The sequence below is a fragment of the Lonchura striata genome, chromosome 3 (genome assembly GCF_046129695.1).
Source record: "Lonchura striata isolate bLonStr1 chromosome 3, bLonStr1.mat, whole genome shotgun sequence".
Taxonomy (NCBI): domain Eukaryota; kingdom Metazoa; phylum Chordata; class Aves; order Passeriformes; family Estrildidae; genus Lonchura; species Lonchura striata.
The window spans coordinates 83,325,444-83,343,478 of record NC_134605.1 but is presented as its reverse complement, the minus strand read 5'-3'; the positions used below and the strand labels follow the sequence as shown (position 1 = coordinate 83,343,478).

Genomic DNA, 18,035 nt, shown 5'->3' with positions numbered 1-18,035 from the left:
GCATGATCTTAAGAAACACAGCTCCGGCTTTCCTAGTTAAGTCAAAAGGCTTTGCTCCAGCTCCTATGGCAAAAGCCATTCCTACTTATCAGGAAGACAGTGGAGATACCATGGAAAAGAAGCATCACCACAGTCCACTCTTTCCTCCTCAGTTAGCAAGTAACTCTCCTGGCCCACTGTTGCTCTCTCCCAAATCACTCTTATCACCCTCTGCAGGTAAAGCTCCATCATGGCCACTACTGCGGTCAGATCAAAATCTGTGAACACAGATGAGCACCCAAGCAGGGAGGAGTCAGCTCTCCTACAGTCCCTGCAGGAAGGAGCTTGGCAGACACCACACCCTGCTTCCTCAAGCTTTTTGCTAACGTCAGTGCTGCCGCAGCACACCAGCAATGAGAGGCTGTGTAGCTTCAGGCACTCTCTGCAGTTCAAGTAGTTCTTCAAGTGGAGAGTCTCTCCCTACAGCAGCCATCCACCAGAAATCCCCCAAAAGACAGCACTTAATCCTCACAGTCAATCTCATTTTCCTCATCAAAAACCTTGCAGACTGAATTTCTTAAAAGTTATTCACACCTCAGACAGAGGAGGCATCTCCTGCTTTCAACCCCACCGCCTCTAGCCACCACAGCCCAAATACCTATTAGACTATTCCCATTCTAATTGACTTTTGATATCTGGCATTTCCAGATTGTTGAGCAAGTAACACTAATACAATACAAATACATCAGTCCCACAATGCCTTTCAAAAAATGAATAGACACATACATTTTCAGTAGTTTTATTGAAAAATGCCTCTTTCATTTCAGAAATAAATAATATAAGGCAGTGAAATTCACAATTTGCAGTTAAAATATAAAAGCAGCAATTCTATATCCATAGTCTTGCAAACAATTTCCAACTGCTTTTGGTAACTAAGAAACATTGTATTCTGGAAAAAAAAAAAATCCATACTAAATATACAACATAAACATGCAATTCCATCTCTGCAGGATTGACTGCAATTTGGAATAAATGTAACTGTGTCTACAAACAAGGAGATTTCAGTCATTATTAAACTGTACCCAGCTGATACAATGATTTCAGCTACTTAATGTTTGTGGTGTTTAGAGGAGATGTATAAGAGCAGTATATGCTCTGCAGATTGTAACTCAGAATAGAAGAAAATTACAATGATACTGGAAGGAGAGGGAAATTTTTGGTTCTCTTTAACTAGATATTGCAGACCTGTGATCTGACTGAACTGAAAACATGCATTTGAAAAAGAAGAAAAATGTAGAGCTAAAGCGGACAGTCCATAGAAAATTTGCAACAGCACTGTGGTTATTTCTGTTTTGGTTTTCTTTTTTTTTTATGAATTTGTTGTTACATTATTTTAATGAAAAGGCAGCACTGGAATAACTGAATGCACACCTTAATCTGTATGCAACCACTATAAGCAACAGTATTTTACAAGCATTTCCAGAGCAACATGAAGTGTTTGGGTACACACATTGCTATCCCCACATAAGCGAGATACAAAACAGGGGTGCGTCTGATTTGAAAAGACCAGAACGGAATGATGCACTCTCCCTGTGTGTATCTGCAAATGCAAGCACAGCAAAACAAACAAACAAACAAACAAACAAAAAAAAAAAACAGCAACCAAAGAAAACCGACACACAGATCTTTTACGGTTTTGTTTTTGCATTTCTTGACAGTGATCTTTTCCAGCGCATGTGCTCAGGGTATTCTGGTGAATGCATTTCAACTCCATAGTCCTCATATTCGTCCTCTCTCCTTTCTGACTCCATAGGTACTATAAAGGGTTCACCTTCAGGCTGATAGGGTCCACTTTCAGGCACGTATGGTTCTGGTTGAAAATAGTTGTCCGATTGAACATAATAGTTACCACATGTCTTTGAATCCACATATGCAATGAAAGTTAGTCTGTCTACATAATGTTAGTTCAACCTTATTTTCATATAATAAATATATAAATAATTATTTCACTGGGGGTATTTCTCAGGTTTGCTCATGAATGCTTTTTTGGCAGTAAAATAATAAAAGGTCTGAAAGTCATCTTTAAAGACTTTGTATTTATAATAAACAAAGCAGTGCAGAAAGAGTCATAAATTATGCAAGGGACAAATCATGGTAAAACTACTAAAAAAACCAAACAAAACCAAGAAAATCAAATAAAATTACTATTTTACAGCTACTTCAGTAAATCTAAGCATTGGGCTTTATTTTAAACTGCATAATTAAAAGAAGACATGGAGCAGGTAAAATGAAGAGATGGGTTTGCCATATGCTAATTTTCTCTGAGAATGGGAAAGTAAGTATAGACATAACTATCACCAGCGGCAATATACAGTACATGTCATTTTGTCGTGCTGTTCCTCGTAACAAACCGAGTTACAGCTGGTGCTTCAGGAACACCAAAAACTACAGCAAAACAGAAGAAAAATTATTATAAAACTTTGGTATTTATAACTGCAGTTACAGATCCAACAAGATTACACATTAAAAAAGGTATATGCCCCAATTCAGACATGTTGGTAACAAGCAACAGACAGGTAGGTTTCATAAGTTGTCAAAGATGTTATTCTGGCATACAGCAAGCAGCAGCAGGCTTTTATGCAAAAGTATCACATAGAGTTGTTAACAGATTTTAGTGGATACAGTCCCATACAAATCATCTACAAGCCACAATTAGTTTACTATTTACATAAGTTATTTCTCATTTTCCAGGTTAAATCTGTCTCTCTTCTAATGGCATTACCTTTGCTGGTTAGTAGTTTTACAAGCCTCCTTTGCCATTGAGGTTTTTTTGGTGGTCTAGGTCTTTTTTTAAAAAGAAAGACTGTCTATTTTATTATTGAAATGCAATAGGCTTAATGAATTGACGTCACTGTCCTTTATCTCATTCATGAGTTGTGTTAGTAAAAGTATCTCCCCGTTCTATGAGGTCAACATGGTTCAAGAACCATATCCGTGGTGAAATATCCATACGGACTCATTTTCTAATAAGCACGTGCGCAAACATCTCAGAAACAGGATTTTCATGTATTCAAACTGTAAGCAGCACTGGCGACTTAGAAAATGTGTTAGCCGAAACCTGAAACAGGTCAAAGATGATGTTAGTCTTTTAAAAAGTCCATCTGATGTGCAAAAACATACTTTCATCCAACTAAATACATAACAATTAAGTCTTTGGCATATATTTATATATGTATACATAGCTGCTTGCTAGAAAAAACACTGCTGAATCACACACTCAATTTTCTTTATTTTTCATTTAAATAAGAATTTTTTTGTGAGATCTGCACAACCACCTGGCTCTTTAACCAGTATCACTGAGTCTGCAAGTGTGTACATATATATATATATTTTCTTTTCTTTTGCTTTTCATGGATACATGCACAATTACACTAACAGCAAACCATATCCAATAGTAGTATCACATACACTAATCTGGCAAGGCATACATATTAATTTGTTAACAATACTGTGGTCCCCAATACAGGATCCCCATGTTAAAATATATTAGAATCTTTCCAGTCAAAAATTGGTGGTCACTGTGACCCTTCATTTTGGTTCCAGAAGCAGCCTACTGCTTTGAGCAATGTCACAAAGTGGAAGGCTTATATGACTCAGGGCTAATCAGAGACTCCATGGCGTTTAACTTGGTAGATATTGTAGGACAGTGGAGCTTTTCAGTTGTCTGCACTGTTATTACCAAACAGATTTCCTTTATGGAAAAATTTTATTTCAGTAATCAATTTTGTATAAATAATCCTGACATGGCTCAAAAAGAGACACATGGAAACTGCCAACCACAGCATTCCTTTTATTTTTCAAGAGAAACATGGAGAATTCAACCTTGTTCTGAAGACGATTGGAAGGGGTGGTGATAGAGGGGGGAAAAAAGAAGAGAAGAAATTCGTCACTTAAATCCTATGAGCAACACTACCAGCTAGTAACCATCTACATTAAAAAAAAAAAAAAAAAAAAAAAAACAGAAACAAAAGCAAAAAAAACCCCAAGGCTAAAATATTTACTCACTACTTCCTATTTAAAACAAACCATGCATAGCATCAAGTAATCCTACACCAAATTCTAATGGCTGCTCATATACTTGCACATTACAATGAGGCAGACCTGCTCACTGCACCCATCTCCTCCTGACTCACTATGTTCAGATTAGCAGGACTGTCTCTTGTAAAGCAGCTCAATATCAACAGCCACATCTGTGAAGGCTATTTAGGGCAAGGTTAAGTTGTTCATAACCTACCTGGGAATCCTTGGCCATTGTAAGGGATGCTAGCACACTGGGATGAATCACAATATCCTGGTGGCCCTGGGGGACCCCGAATACCCGCATTGCCAGGACGGCCTGGTGGCCCTGGTGGTCCTCGTGATCCTGTGGAGCCTGGTGGACCAGTTCTAGATTCTCCTTGTGGACCTAATTTTAGAATTGAGAGGTTGGGAGGTTGTTTTCTTTAAGAGACATAATAAACAATAAAACAATTAATAATACTTCTGTCTAGACTACACAGCCCAGGCTGTCTTTGGTGAGAAAGCACTCGCACTCTTTGCTGTATGGGGGTCAACAAAGGAAATACAAAAGAAATCTAGAAATGTGACTCATCATGAGTTGCTTCCCTGTGTGTGGCTTATTTAAGTATTTATTCTTAGAAACTAATTTAGTAAGGTTTGAGCCAAGTAAGAAATGTCAATGTATTCTCTTGTTAATTTCCCCTTTGTGTAAGATATGATGATCTCAAGGGAAACTACTAGATTAAACAAGGAAACTGGATTTCTATTAAAATATAGGAGTACATCAATTATACTGCCCAGTAGCCCCAGGATAGATGAGGTAATGTTGGTTTTGGAACCAATCTTATTATGGTTAGCAGAAAAGTAAAGCTTCAAATAACTGGGGCTACAATTTGCTGCAAGCATATTATGGTTCCTGTAATGAAAAGCCATTTTAGCCTAATAAACTACAAGCAGAAACAAGTGATGCAGCTGATTCATGCTAAGGTGTAAACAAAATTTCATAACACAAAAATCAAAATTAATAATCAAATAACCTGTCTCTATTATCTGGTAACTCTGCATTCAGGAGTATTTTGTAGTCCAGCAAGTAAAAAAAACCAAAAACCTACATACTACAAAAGAATCATCTGATAAGACTTATGAAAAATAGCTGTCAAATATTTGGACAATGTATTTTCATGAAACACATTTTCACATTAACAAGCATGCCAGATGACTAAATTAAAAGATAAACACCTATTAGCCATGTCCAAAAATCTTTCTAAATTGCTATTTTTGTGGTGATATCCCACAAATTTATTAGAGTAAACTCTAATATATGTCAAAAACATGAAGTGGGCAAAGGATTTCATTCACCATTTCAACTCTGGTTCTCTATGAAGAAATATTTGCTTTTCTCCTACTTTGATGTAATCTGATTAAGCAAAAAATATTTACCAGGTGGTCCTGGCAAACCTCGTGGTCCTTGGGATCCAGTCCCTCTTTCACCTTTCTCTCCAGGGATTCCTACAGAATAATACAAAGGCAATTAAAATCAAAGAAAGAAAACCACATCAACATATATTTCTTCACATTCTCTCACTGACATTAATATTTATTTCCCATTATTTAATACAACAAGAGTGATTGAAATTTATGTTCTACATATGTTCAAATGTGAATTTGGGAAAATAATTTGGATATAAATATAGTAACCGAAGAATAAAATAGGATGTAGATGTAACTTAACATGAATAAACTCTCTCAAACATAGAAAAGTTTTGAGATACTGAAGCACCACAGATTTTAATTTTAAACTAAAATCAGAATGGTATTTTCAGTCTTGTATACTTCTGCACTCTCTTAGGAGTAGTTATAATCAAAAAAGTTTAAGAAGTTCTTCTGAATAACTTAATTTATTCCTAGCTTTTTTAAAAGAGTGCATAAAATACATCCTAGAAAACATAACACCGAGTCTATGCTATAGTAGAGTAGTGGAAATAAGCAAAGGCCACAAAAGAGTACACTACGGACACCCCATGTGATTGCAGTGATCCAAGATAGATGTAAAATAGGTTTACCCATATGTTTACATTCAGTTCATCTTCTTCCTTCCCTCAGAATATTGTAAGGAGCTAAGGGTGTTGATCTAATTCTTTAAAGTCCTACATTTATACTTGTTAATGACTAGTTTTTTCTCTTAACCACTGTTCTACTTTGCAAAGAGTTGTCTTACTCCAAACAGCCTTTCAAGATGCAGCTGTATAGTGCCAGAACAGATCTGAGAACATTTGCTTTCCTGGGATATTATGTGGAAGTCTCAGACAGCAGCCAAAATGCTATACCAAATTGTATTTCATGAAACCTGAGCAAGAGAGAATCAGGAAAACACTGATCGAGTTAATCTTGTCCATCAGTACATCAGTGTCCCTTGGGCAATCCAACTGGCCTAGCAGGGCTTCCTAGTCCAACATGGTAAAGGGAGAAGACTGCTCCTCTGGCAACCTCTGCACTATGTCCCCAGTACAGCTGCCTTGGAATTTATTCACCTCTTTCACCAGGTGGTCCTTGAACCCCAGGAGGTCCTGGAAATCCTGGTCTTCCTCCAGGTCCAGGCTCTCCTCTTGTCCCAGCAGCTCCTGGGGGACCAGGTGGACCTGGTGGCCCTGGCTGGTTTCGGTTTGAATAATAATCATTCGGGATTTGATTCAGCATTTGATTGAATCGGCTCATTTGACCTTTAAAAGAAAAATAAAATGTGAAATGAGTGAAAATCTTTTATGAGAATGGGAAGGAACAAATTAAACCCCATTCTTGTTTCTATTCAATAAATGAGTACAGATTAATTAGAAAGACTTAAGATGAATATCCGATAAGAAAACTGAACATAAATGGAGGAGGGAGGGGATCAGGGAAAAAAAGTAAGGGAACTTCTGGAAGCCAATGACATTAAAACAATTATCATAGAACTATTCAAATCAAAAAAGAGGCAATTTTTTACAATACTCTTGCTCTTGGAGTTCTATTTAGGGGTTGTTTTTACTCTGAGAAACAGAAAGGATTTGCTCCACTTCTAAAACTAGGATCATATTTCTATGTACTTTCAGACTTCTGCAGCTACTACAGGCAATATAAATTATTCATGTGTAGAGTTAGCAGCACAGTCGATGAAGTCATTTTCTTAAGCCTGTAGGATGTGCATGCTTGCACCTATACACCTTCTGCATATGGGCAAATTTCATTTCCAAAAAAAAGGATTTGTGAACAAAAGAAACACCATTTTGAGGCTATGGAGGAAGGAAGCCTTAATGGAGAGACACATGTGATTAGTATAATGCGTCTGTCCTACTGTCCTAGCATAACATCAGCTGAACACAAAAAAAATGAGGCAGGTACGCTCTAAGAAATGTTAGATCTTGGACATGATATCCTTATTTATAAGCATATCCTTATTCATTCATATTCACAAATGTACTTTACTTCTTCCGTGATGGTGAATAGAAATGTTTTTATTAGCAACCATCACAGACATTTCAAAGGACATACTGTCCTCCTCCTGTACACAGGCACTCTTAAAGATCCAAAAGGTATATCTGCTTTCCTCAGTCAACACTCAACCTTGTAATTAATATAATATTGAAAACCAGTTTACCTCTGTCTTTTTTGGCAGGTCTACTGATAGCAAAAGCACTGCTTCAAGATCAGAAAGAACGCCTCTGTAGAGAGCAACTTCATGGGCTGCAGCGCTGCACTATGTGGCAGTAGAGGACTGAAATTGAATTCTAAGTCCTTTTCCAAATAAATATTTTTTCTACTTGCATAGCATCACTTATTCTGTACACAGTGTTTACTCCACCACTCATCTGTCTTTCCCTGCTGTCAAAGTACCTGCAGTAAGCATCGTTTTCTCACTGATTCCCTTCTCTTGAAGTTAAAACATGTTTAATGAGAAAATATATACCGATTTTATTTAAAAGATGAAGTAATTTTGGAACAAAATTACAAAGGAAACCTCACCAGAATGTTAAAATTGCATATGTATTTCCAAAGATCACAGATTAATTCCAATTCAGTTTATTATTCTGTGATTATCAAGTTAGCCTCTGGATCTGGCAAAAATTTGCTGCTACATTTTTTCCACCAAATCATTTGCATTGGACAGCTATCAGATTATCAAGCTCTTGCTGTGCTCTGTGGCCAATATCTGTCACTTCAAATTTAAACCATTGTTTTATCTTTTTAAGAAAGTAGTTAATTACTTGTATGGGATACAAAGCAAGCAACACTGTTTACCATTTATCAGTTGTTCACAAACTTGTCTTGCAACTGCTCGCATCATGTTTTGAGAAGCAATATCACCCTAAATAATCAAATGCAAAACAAGTGTTTCATTAGTACTTTGTACTTTTAAAGACATGGTGTTTAATTTTAAAATTATGAGGACTTTTAAGCAGACTTACTCTGTCGCCTTTTTCTCCCTTCATTCCAGGTGCACCCTAAAATGAATAAGTAAAAATTAAGCAACTGAAGGATTATGTTATTTCACCCCAACAATTGGTCATCTGCTGCTTTGCGTGGCTCTCTATATAGTAACACACACATCCTGAGTGTTGCTGCTTTTTACAGTGTAGTATTTCTTTAAGGAATGTATTTATCACCATTAACAAAGCAAAGGCCAAGTGTGGGCTGCAGCTGTTTCTCATAACATTCCTGCAGTACCCGCAATTAATTTCAACAACATGAAACAGCAAATCATTCCACTGAGGTCACAGCAGACACCTCTCGAATGTGGTGACACTGTTTCACAGACTTCTGTCGAGGGTTTGGGCAGACAAATGCCCTTGGGGTATGTCAGGGTGTGAGCTTAGTGTGGTCTCTGAGCTTCTCTGCTGCAGAGTTGCACACACCTACCCCATGACATGCCACAGAAAATATGAGACAGTTCATCCATCATCGAGTTAAGTAGTTGTCATACGGTACATTTGCATCATGAATAACAGATCGTTCTTGCAAAATTAATTGTACAGATGTAAATGAAAGATTTAGAATGGTGACACCATAAATGTGCCATTGGAATAAATTATGCCACCAATGAGGCAGCTGCTAATATGTATAAAATATACCCATGAAGCTGATGAATATCCTTTTCTCTTCTGTCCTTTGCTTTTCATCTATACTTTTCTTATTCTGTGAAGTCCATGGGGAAATGTTTGTCTTTTAGTTTTAGTTTATTACAGCCATATGCTGAAACAGACTATGGACTTGCAAATGCCATACCATAAAAAATAGTAACAACTAAAACCATCAGGAAAATATGACACTTCTGTCTGTCATTCTCCAGTAATTAACATTGTGGTAAAAGATGACGTATTGAAACTCTAAACAAACCTTAATTTGATTCCCAAATAAGCAAACATTAATATCTCATTCATAAACTATTACATGTACCTGAAATATTCATTGAACAGAACTGTAGGGTTTTAATTGCACTAGTCTATTACATGAAAATCTGGAAGAGGAAAGTGGTAAAGAAACTATTCATGCTTTTCTTTCTGTTTGAAGCTTGCCAATTTTTCTATTTCCTGCAAGTGTTTTCCTTTGAAATTATCTGCTGTGTACGTGTTCATAATACATACTTGTTTTATTCTCATTCTTTCTATGGCTTTCATACTATGACCTTCTACCAGAAGCAAATCATACAGTATGCCTTTTGTTTATTCACTAGGTAAGGAGGGAGGCAGAGAGGGGAGGCAAAGCAAGGCAAGACAAGGCAACAAGGTCCCTCAGCTAGGAAAATGCTAATGCTATGTCAGTCAGTTTTAAAATTCATTGAAATAAAATGAGCCTCGTTACTCAATTTGTGACCTTGCAAATACACACTGATTCAGCCTTCTGGCTGGAAGTCTACAGCCTATTTGGAACTAACTTTAAAATTTGAAGATTAGAGGCAGACTGGCCGTGTTAACAATAAAGTGCATTTTGCACCTGGATATTTTAGAAATAAATTTTTAAAAAAATATTACAACTGCAATTACTGAGTTACTATTTGCATCTTCCTCCCACTTGGTTATATGCCTCTTAAATTTCAGTTCATTTTCTTTTAATAGACAAAAAAGTGCAGTTTAACCTACTGCTTGACAGCATTTTGAGAAACAGCAGCTGCTGCTGGCATTCTGTTTTGTTGCTATCCTGCAGCGAGGGAGTCACTTGGGGTCAGTGCAAGGAAAACTTGGTTTATGCTGCATGTGGGATTTTTCTGAGCTGTGGGATGAAGGCTGGGGCTGCAGCATAGTTCTACTTCTGAAGGAGGACAAAACAAAGGAAGTTTTGCTATTTTTACTTTTAAAGATAATGTGCTCAATTGTTTTTCCCAAAAGAATGTTTGCTTTCCTCAAGAACCACCAGCTCATTGCTCCCAAAGCAGCGCCTTTTTGAGGCTTCATCTAGGACATCTGCATAGATGGATGCAAAAGCAGTGAACACATGACAGCAGAGAATGCAAAATTCTCAAAACCTGCATGTAACTCACAACAGATTTGGACTACCCTCAAAAGGTTTTCAGTTTATTTGATCCTGGAGACTTCAGTTTAATAGCACCTTACTTATTAAATTTAAATGCAAGTTTTCCCAGGAACTGTCTAAATCAACTAAGTCAGACCCTGTTGTCAGAGAGTCTGTTTTATAAACAGGACAGCTCTACCTTAACACAACTTAGTCTGCCTACCCATCATTACAATTTCCAGTCTATAAAATAAGCACTGGAACGTCTCCTCTCTAATAGTCCAACATCTTCTATTTACCACTATATTTATTCATAGAAAACATATCCATTTCTTCTTGAACCAATATCCTCTTCTAGTTTAATGAGTCTTTCTTACTGTTGATGGTTTTTACCTTATGATATGTGTATGAACCACTATGGAATTCTAACTCTCTAACAGATATTTTAGTCTACTCAAGGATAATCTGCATACAGTTCTCAATAAATTACCAACTCATTTGTATTCTTATGGTTCCTTTTTCAGTCATTTTGCTGCTACACTGGAAAAAACACCTAAGTTTCTCTTGGAGCTATTTGTAAGCAGACCAAAAAGCCAAATTTCCTATTTCCATGAAAATTCAGTTAACACTTCTAGGATTTAGTTGTTCTAGTGTATAAGTACACAGTGAGGTAGAGAAATGTTTACAGTGTGGTTTGCCTCAGCTTAGCACATTAGTGGTATTGAATACATCAGGAAGGAGCTCCAGCTGACCACATTCACTGGGAGTAACTTCAGAACACCAAGGCTGCTCATAATTTGCAGATAACTGTATACCTTTTACCTGGAATGCAATATCCCTCAGTTTGCAGGGCTTTTCACTTTCATTTAATAGTACTAGCAATACAGATTGTTCAGGTAGAAGAAAAACTGGCAGGATCTGGTAAAAAATTATTTATTCATTGTATTTACCAGAGGCAAAGTGAAGCCTCATTATCCTTCTCTTCAGGCAGAATTATGATTCCTGACAGTGCAAGTTGCATTTGGCTGTCAGGCTGCACCTTTGGCAGCTGTAATACTGCAAACAAAGGAAGGCCTTGAAATTCTGTCCACCAGGAATCTGATAAAACATCTGTACCAAGGTACAAGCCAGAATTCCTGCTGGGATCTGTTCTAGAAACATTAGAAATGGTAAATATGATGCGTAGTGTCCCATTACAAGACTGCAGGGGAAAACATTTATTTCTAATTGAAAGGAACTCTTAAGAACTAGAGTACAGGAGAATTTAAACATGGTGCTTGGACAAGATTTGACTGTCTTGCTTTGCAAAAGCCTTTTAAACTGGGCTTGTTGCCAAATTTCCTTCTAAATACATTATTTACTTTCAGAACATCTTTACTTCTGAACTGGGTCAGTTATCAATTGTCGCAGGTGAAGGAAAAATCAGATACACCTGACAATTTAAGACTCCCTCATGAACAAAGCACAGCACTTTGTGTTCCAGCCATGTCTATTCAACATATTACCAAGCACAAATATCCCATTAGCCGTTTACGTCTATAGGCAGGAAAGTGTCAAGACCTTCCTAAGACACTCCATGTCCTCTACTACAAGGAGAAATAGAATCTGGCAGACACAGATTGAATTCAATTTGTGCATGAGAAAATGACCCAGCTTCCAGGTGCTCCTGGGAGCTTCCACTTCATGGCAATCAAGTTTCCCAGCATACTACATATTCTTTCAAATTATCCAGCTTTTTTATATACCACTACACTGAGGCAGGATAGAAAATTCTAGATGACTGCCATATGTTATCCACAAGTAATGAATGAGTTCTCATTTCACTTGCTGTCTCCACTCCTGACTCAAGGATAATTTCTCAGAGATCCTATGAATGAATCAAATTAAATTTCTCTGAAACTGTTGGTGGGAGGCAGCACCTCCTGATCTTTTTCCCTGTTCAGGAAGCACTTTAAATGTTTGAATAGAACCCACAGAAACCACTCCTAAATAATAGTGAAATAACATTGTAAAAATAATGAAACATTTGCAAAACAGAACTGATTATGTAATATTATCAAAGATTGTCTACCTTCAGCACTTTATCACTTTTTTACTACACACATATGCACTAGTGTAAAGACTTTACAATCATTTTGCTGACCTAGTTTTCCATGCTTATGCAGTGTAGGAATGAATATATGTCTTGGCATATAATAGCCTACAATCTTCTTAGTGGAAACCAGAGACTACAATTTCCAGCCCCAACTATTAAACTCAGCAAAATGGCATACTGTAAAAATAAAATTATTTTTTAAAAAAGACTTGTGGGTTTAGGTCAGCTCCACTGTATTAACCACTATCATAAGTGCAAGACAACTATTTAAAGCAGCAGAAGTCTCATGTTCATCAACAGACTGTAATTTTAAATTTGATACTCCAAGTGTATCATTATCTTACTGGTGTCCCACGATCTCCTGGTTTCCCTGGTTTTCCACTTGGGCCAGCAACTCCTGGAACTCCGGGAGCACCCTGTAACACAAGGCATGTAAAATGATTTGTGGAAATGCACATTTACCTAAGCACTAATAAGAAATGTGTTACTGTATTGAGTACTAAGCAATATTGAAAGAAGTTCCTATCACGTTGTTTTTTCTGTTAGGTACATATCAGGCTTGAAATTTTTTTATGGAATAAATAGTTTGTTTTTTCTTGGAAATGTGTTCTTTTATGTGACACCACAGTTTAACGGCATTTTGACACTGTATCAGTGTGTATATGTTTTTGGTATCATTGTCAATGACTGATTCCTAAAGCAAACAAAACAGTTTGGCCTTCTAAGTTTGCCTAGCAGATCTGTGATCCACATAAAAATCCACAAAAAGAAGACCATAAGCCATTGTAGTGATAGTAGATAAATACAAAATATTAAAAGACCAGATTACGGGACAAAAGCTCATCTGCACATTCACAAAAGAACTTAAGAAAGACAATTCTGGGGGTGTGGGGCCAGCGCAGATAATACCCTGCCTTAGAGAGTGCTGTCTACATATGTAATGCAAATATGTGTTCTGTGTTCATCTGCCTTCTGGAAATGCACCTTCCAACTTGCTATAGGTTGGACCTGGTGACATGGGGCTGCAGAAAATTGCCTATCTCAGGCTGTCTGATCCAACATAGGCTTTTCTCTAACAGCCAGCCTCTTTTCTAGCATGGTGCCACAAAACACAATGAAGCAGCTCTGTAAGCAAAAACTAATCCTCAAATACCCTGGTCAAGAAAAATTTGTATTAACAGTGTTTGTTTTCACCAGTGTACAAGCAATAAGCCAATTGGTTTCAGAAGACCTAGTTATTCACTTAAAGATCATGGCTAAAGAGCTGGATAAACTAGTTTTTCACTTATTTACCCTGGCAGAAATCAGTTTCAAAATCACTGTTACGAGTGTTTGGGAATATATGTTTTGCCCAGCTATCTGCTCACCTTCTACCAAGAGTTTTTCAGACCCATTTAGAAGATTGAGCAAAGGATCCATTTCAGAATTGGAACATGTCAATGTGGCTCTCCCTTGGCTCAGGTCTCTTAATTCAGAATATATCAAAGACAAAATTATATTTACCGCTGGTCCTGGTGGGCCTCTGGGACCTGTGGGACCATCTTTTCCTGTGAAACCCTATTCAAAAACAAAAGCAAGATTACAGAAAATTATATAATTGCAATACCCCTGATTACTACTAGCATTTCTTCTAAAACCTATCCACAGTACAAGTTATAAAATAGCTATCACAAATCATGCTGGAGAAGGCTATGGAACAATGAGCTTCACACACTTTAGATGTTCAGCTGCTCTCGAGTAACTGAAAAGGAAATAAATTTTTTTTAATATTTTTTTAAAAAGGAATCATTATTCTATCCCAGTGGAGCAAAATCTCTCTTTTCACTGTTCTCTCTTTCACAGTTTAACTGGACCATCAGAGGTTTATACTTAACCGGAGAGCCCCCTCGCTCTCAGATACTTCCCCTGCAAGAATGAAGGCTGAGAAATCCCATTTCAGTAATCCAACATAGCATTCACAAGTTGATGTTGATGGTCCATGACCCACCAATCCAACAGTATCCTCTTTGGCAACTGGCTATCACACAGTCATCTATTTTCCTTTCCAGCTATGAATTCCCACTAAAGGACAGCTATAAATGCATATATCAGCTATTAATTTTGACTGCAAGGGCAAATAATTGCTCCAGTCATCTTAAAAGTGATATTCCATTGTGACAACAAAAGAGATTTACTTGACTCCAATTTAAATAATGGAATTGCAGCTCCACAATGAAATAACCAGTGTACATGCTCTTCATTAGGAAGACATTTCTGAGTTCTCCATCCAAAGAAGCCAAAGGTTTAGGGGCAAGTCTAACCTTCACAGTAAGTTGGGCACAGACAGATTCCTTATGAATATGGCATCTCCCAGATGTTGAGATAAGCAGAGTTTCAAAGGGATTCCCTGTAGCAGCAACAATGTGGGGAAGACAGCAGGGCTGAGTCCCTCAGCAGAGCCCTGCCCAGGGGACACACTGCTCTAAGGGTGAAGGCAGCTGAGAATCTAGTCAGGGGAGGAAGCAGGGCAATTTTTACAGAACCTATATGTCTACCAATAGCTGTCTGGAGAGATTTTCACCCCTGAAGTGTTTTCCTTCTGCTTGTGTCTCTCCAGAAGGGATGCTGATAAAAGGACTCCTCTTGAAAAAAACATTTGAATATTGAAAGATATATAAAGAATGGGAAAAATCCAACAAAACATAAAAATGACATTACTTGGTCTTTTCAGAACATAAACTGAGGAAAACTTACCCTTTCTCCTGGAGGTCCCACTGGTCCAGGTGGACCAGGTAAACCTGGCGTTCCCTGGAGGGAGAAAGAGTGAGAAATTGTATAATGACAGAACAAACACAACTGCTATGTCATTCCATATATATCAAGTATATATGTTCTTCCCTCCTTTCTGTCTAATGTCATTGTACACTGACATGTAGCATTGCTTCCTACAGGACATTACTACTCCCTAATAGTATACTACTCAGGGTTATAAGGACTAATGAAACAGATAAAGAATACAAGGCCCTTGGCCCATGACTGACCTTATCTGATACATGAAACTAAGTCCACCACAACACTTAAGCATTCCTCATGTAATTTTTTATATCATCAGTAAAATTAAGTAGTAACCAAGGAATATTCATTATGCCATGACATGTCCAGATCAATGATCTTAGATAATCTATAAATATGGCAAATTAAAAAAGAACTTTTTTCTCTTCCTTGTATAGTTCACAATACAGAAACCTACAAGTAACTGAACTTTAATATTGTTTTCTTCTTTCAGAAAGCATACAATTAATGTCCCAAAGCTATTTGAATTCCAAAAGTAGAAAGTAATTAGGCAACATTGCTAAAGAAGGGTGCAGCAAAGGTTCTGCAATCTTTATTATAGGAAGACATTTAACTGCAAGTGGTCAGAAGACGAGAGACCTTCCTGGGGAATTATCAGAGTACTCTTCCTAATCAAATAGTCTGTCATTGTGCATTCTCAGCTGTCCAGAGGGACATTTGGCTTGACCAAGCACAGCTGGATTTTTCACATTTGATGTTGTGAAAGACTTACTATTGCCTTCATTTCAAATTTCTAAGTGTAAGGTAACTGTGTTTCCAAAACTGTGGCCCAGGGAGGTATGAGAAGAGCCTATGGCTCCTAGTGAGGTCAAAGACAGCTATCCAGCAGCCAATTGAATCAGGAATAGAGCAAAATCACCTTGTCCAAGTATCAACTTACCGATCGCCCTGGGAGTCCAGGCTGGCCAGCATCCCCTTTCATTCCTTGACGACCCTATAATTTTCACAGATTATTACAGAATACACCATACTTCTAGGACACAAAGAGTACGAGGATATAAAGAAGCAATTTGTTGCCTTGCACAAATAGCTGGCCTTCTGTATATGCTACAGCACTGTAGTATAAATGCACAGTCCAAATCCACATGAGCTAAACTTGACAATAAAATATTTATTTTTTTTACAGTGGCTTGCATGATAATCCAGCATTAACAACTGGTATTTGTAAATATAGACTGAGAATGTGGTTTGCAATTGATATGAAAAATGAAAGTACATGACTCAAAGTGCTCTAAATTCTTGTTAGCTAATGAGAAATTCCATTAATGTTGGTGTTTTCATTCTTTAGACTTTTTCAAGTGAACAAATAAATGTCTTATTTACATTACACATGTAAGAGGAATGCTTTTCCTTTCTTGCTGTTTGATACCTCTAGATCATCTTTAATAAATTTTTCCTCCCAGTGTATAACCAAAAAAAAGCATGAAAAGAAACTACACAGGGTAACAAAATCATTCTACTTTGTCCTTAAAAAACAGGTGTTCCTAATGTCTATCTTAAAGCATAATTTGTTTCCCATTTCCCAAATTCCATTAGAGATGGAGCAGGTAACCAATTTTCAAATAAAAAATGACACAGTATGCAATTAGACATTGCTTCTTCTTTCCATAGACTTTATATTCTGATCAAAGACTTCATGAAAAAAACTCCTGAATATATTAAAATTCAAGCTAATCCTAAATAGGAAACATCAGAATCATATTCTTGCTTTTAGGGTGATTATTTTTGAAATATGGCAAAAACAGCCTTAATAAATTCACAAAGAAGAGTCAAGCATGTAGTCTTCTATAAAAACCAGAACATAGTGAAACTTCATCAGTGTTAATAAGAATTACTCTGACTTTGAAGGCATGCACATGAAATCAGAAATGGCATCTTGCGAAAATATGGATGCTGTTGCTAAGAAAACCCCTAGCTACTGATTTAAGCCAGACAATAGAAGCTGAATATATGTCTGTGAAAAAGTCTTTGCAGCAATACTGCATGCTTCATTTTTCTCTATCACAGTTTGATAGTTTTGAGTCCTTAAACTGGAATGCCTAGCAACTCTACAGAAAAGACTGACAACAGAGTGGCACAACTCACATTGCTGCACTCAGACTTTTCCATTCATTAGAATCCCATAAGCACATTTAACATTCAGGACAGAAAATACTATTTTATTAAGAGACTTGTTTCAGAAAGAGGTGCGTTTCACAATACTACTGCATTGTAGGGACAAACAAATGCTCTGGCAAAGCTGCCACCCTCTTCCCAAGACCACCATCCCCATGGGCAGCTCTGGCTCCACACAAATTGCCCGCTGATGGTGTTCAAAAGGCGCACTCACCGGTTCGCCTGGGATTGACAGCCCATTGGGACCCTGTGGACCTGGGGGACCTTGAGGGCCCGGAGGACCTGTCTCACCACGAGGACCAGGTGGCCCCTTAAAGCAGAGAATTAAAACAACATTGTAAATGACACTCCTGTTTGAAATCCAAAACTGCAAAATCCTTTGGGTTAGACACTTAAGGTAAGTCAGAAGCCTGAAGACACATTTAATACTTCAGAACAACAGCGGAAATAGTTGTTCAAGAGGCACACTCTT

General features: G+C 37.4%; 1 protein-coding gene across 1 annotated transcript in view; it reads right to left on the bottom strand.

The window, feature by feature from the left end:
- Window positions 1–762: 762 nt before the first annotated feature.
- COL12A1 (collagen type XII alpha 1 chain) overlaps window positions 763–18,035 on the bottom strand; it is a 98,121-nt gene continuing 80,848 nt past the window's right edge. The window contains exons 56-66 of the mRNA XM_021553745.3: window positions 17,778–17,873; window positions 16,329–16,382; window positions 15,350–15,403; window positions 14,120–14,173; window positions 12,961–13,032; window positions 8,481–8,516; window positions 8,314–8,380; window positions 6,570–6,758; window positions 5,479–5,547; window positions 4,274–4,444; window positions 763–1,849 (exon numbers count right to left, since the gene is read on the bottom strand). Of these exons, the coding sequence (XP_021409420.2) occupies window positions 1,668–1,849; window positions 4,274–4,444; window positions 5,479–5,547; window positions 6,570–6,758; window positions 8,314–8,380; window positions 8,481–8,516; window positions 12,961–13,032; window positions 14,120–14,173; window positions 15,350–15,403; window positions 16,329–16,382; window positions 17,778–17,873 (1,044 nt within the window). The 3' untranslated portion in view covers window positions 763–1,667. The remainder of the gene's footprint in view (window positions 1,850–4,273; window positions 4,445–5,478; window positions 5,548–6,569; window positions 6,759–8,313; window positions 8,381–8,480; window positions 8,517–12,960; window positions 13,033–14,119; window positions 14,174–15,349; window positions 15,404–16,328; window positions 16,383–17,777; window positions 17,874–18,035) is intronic.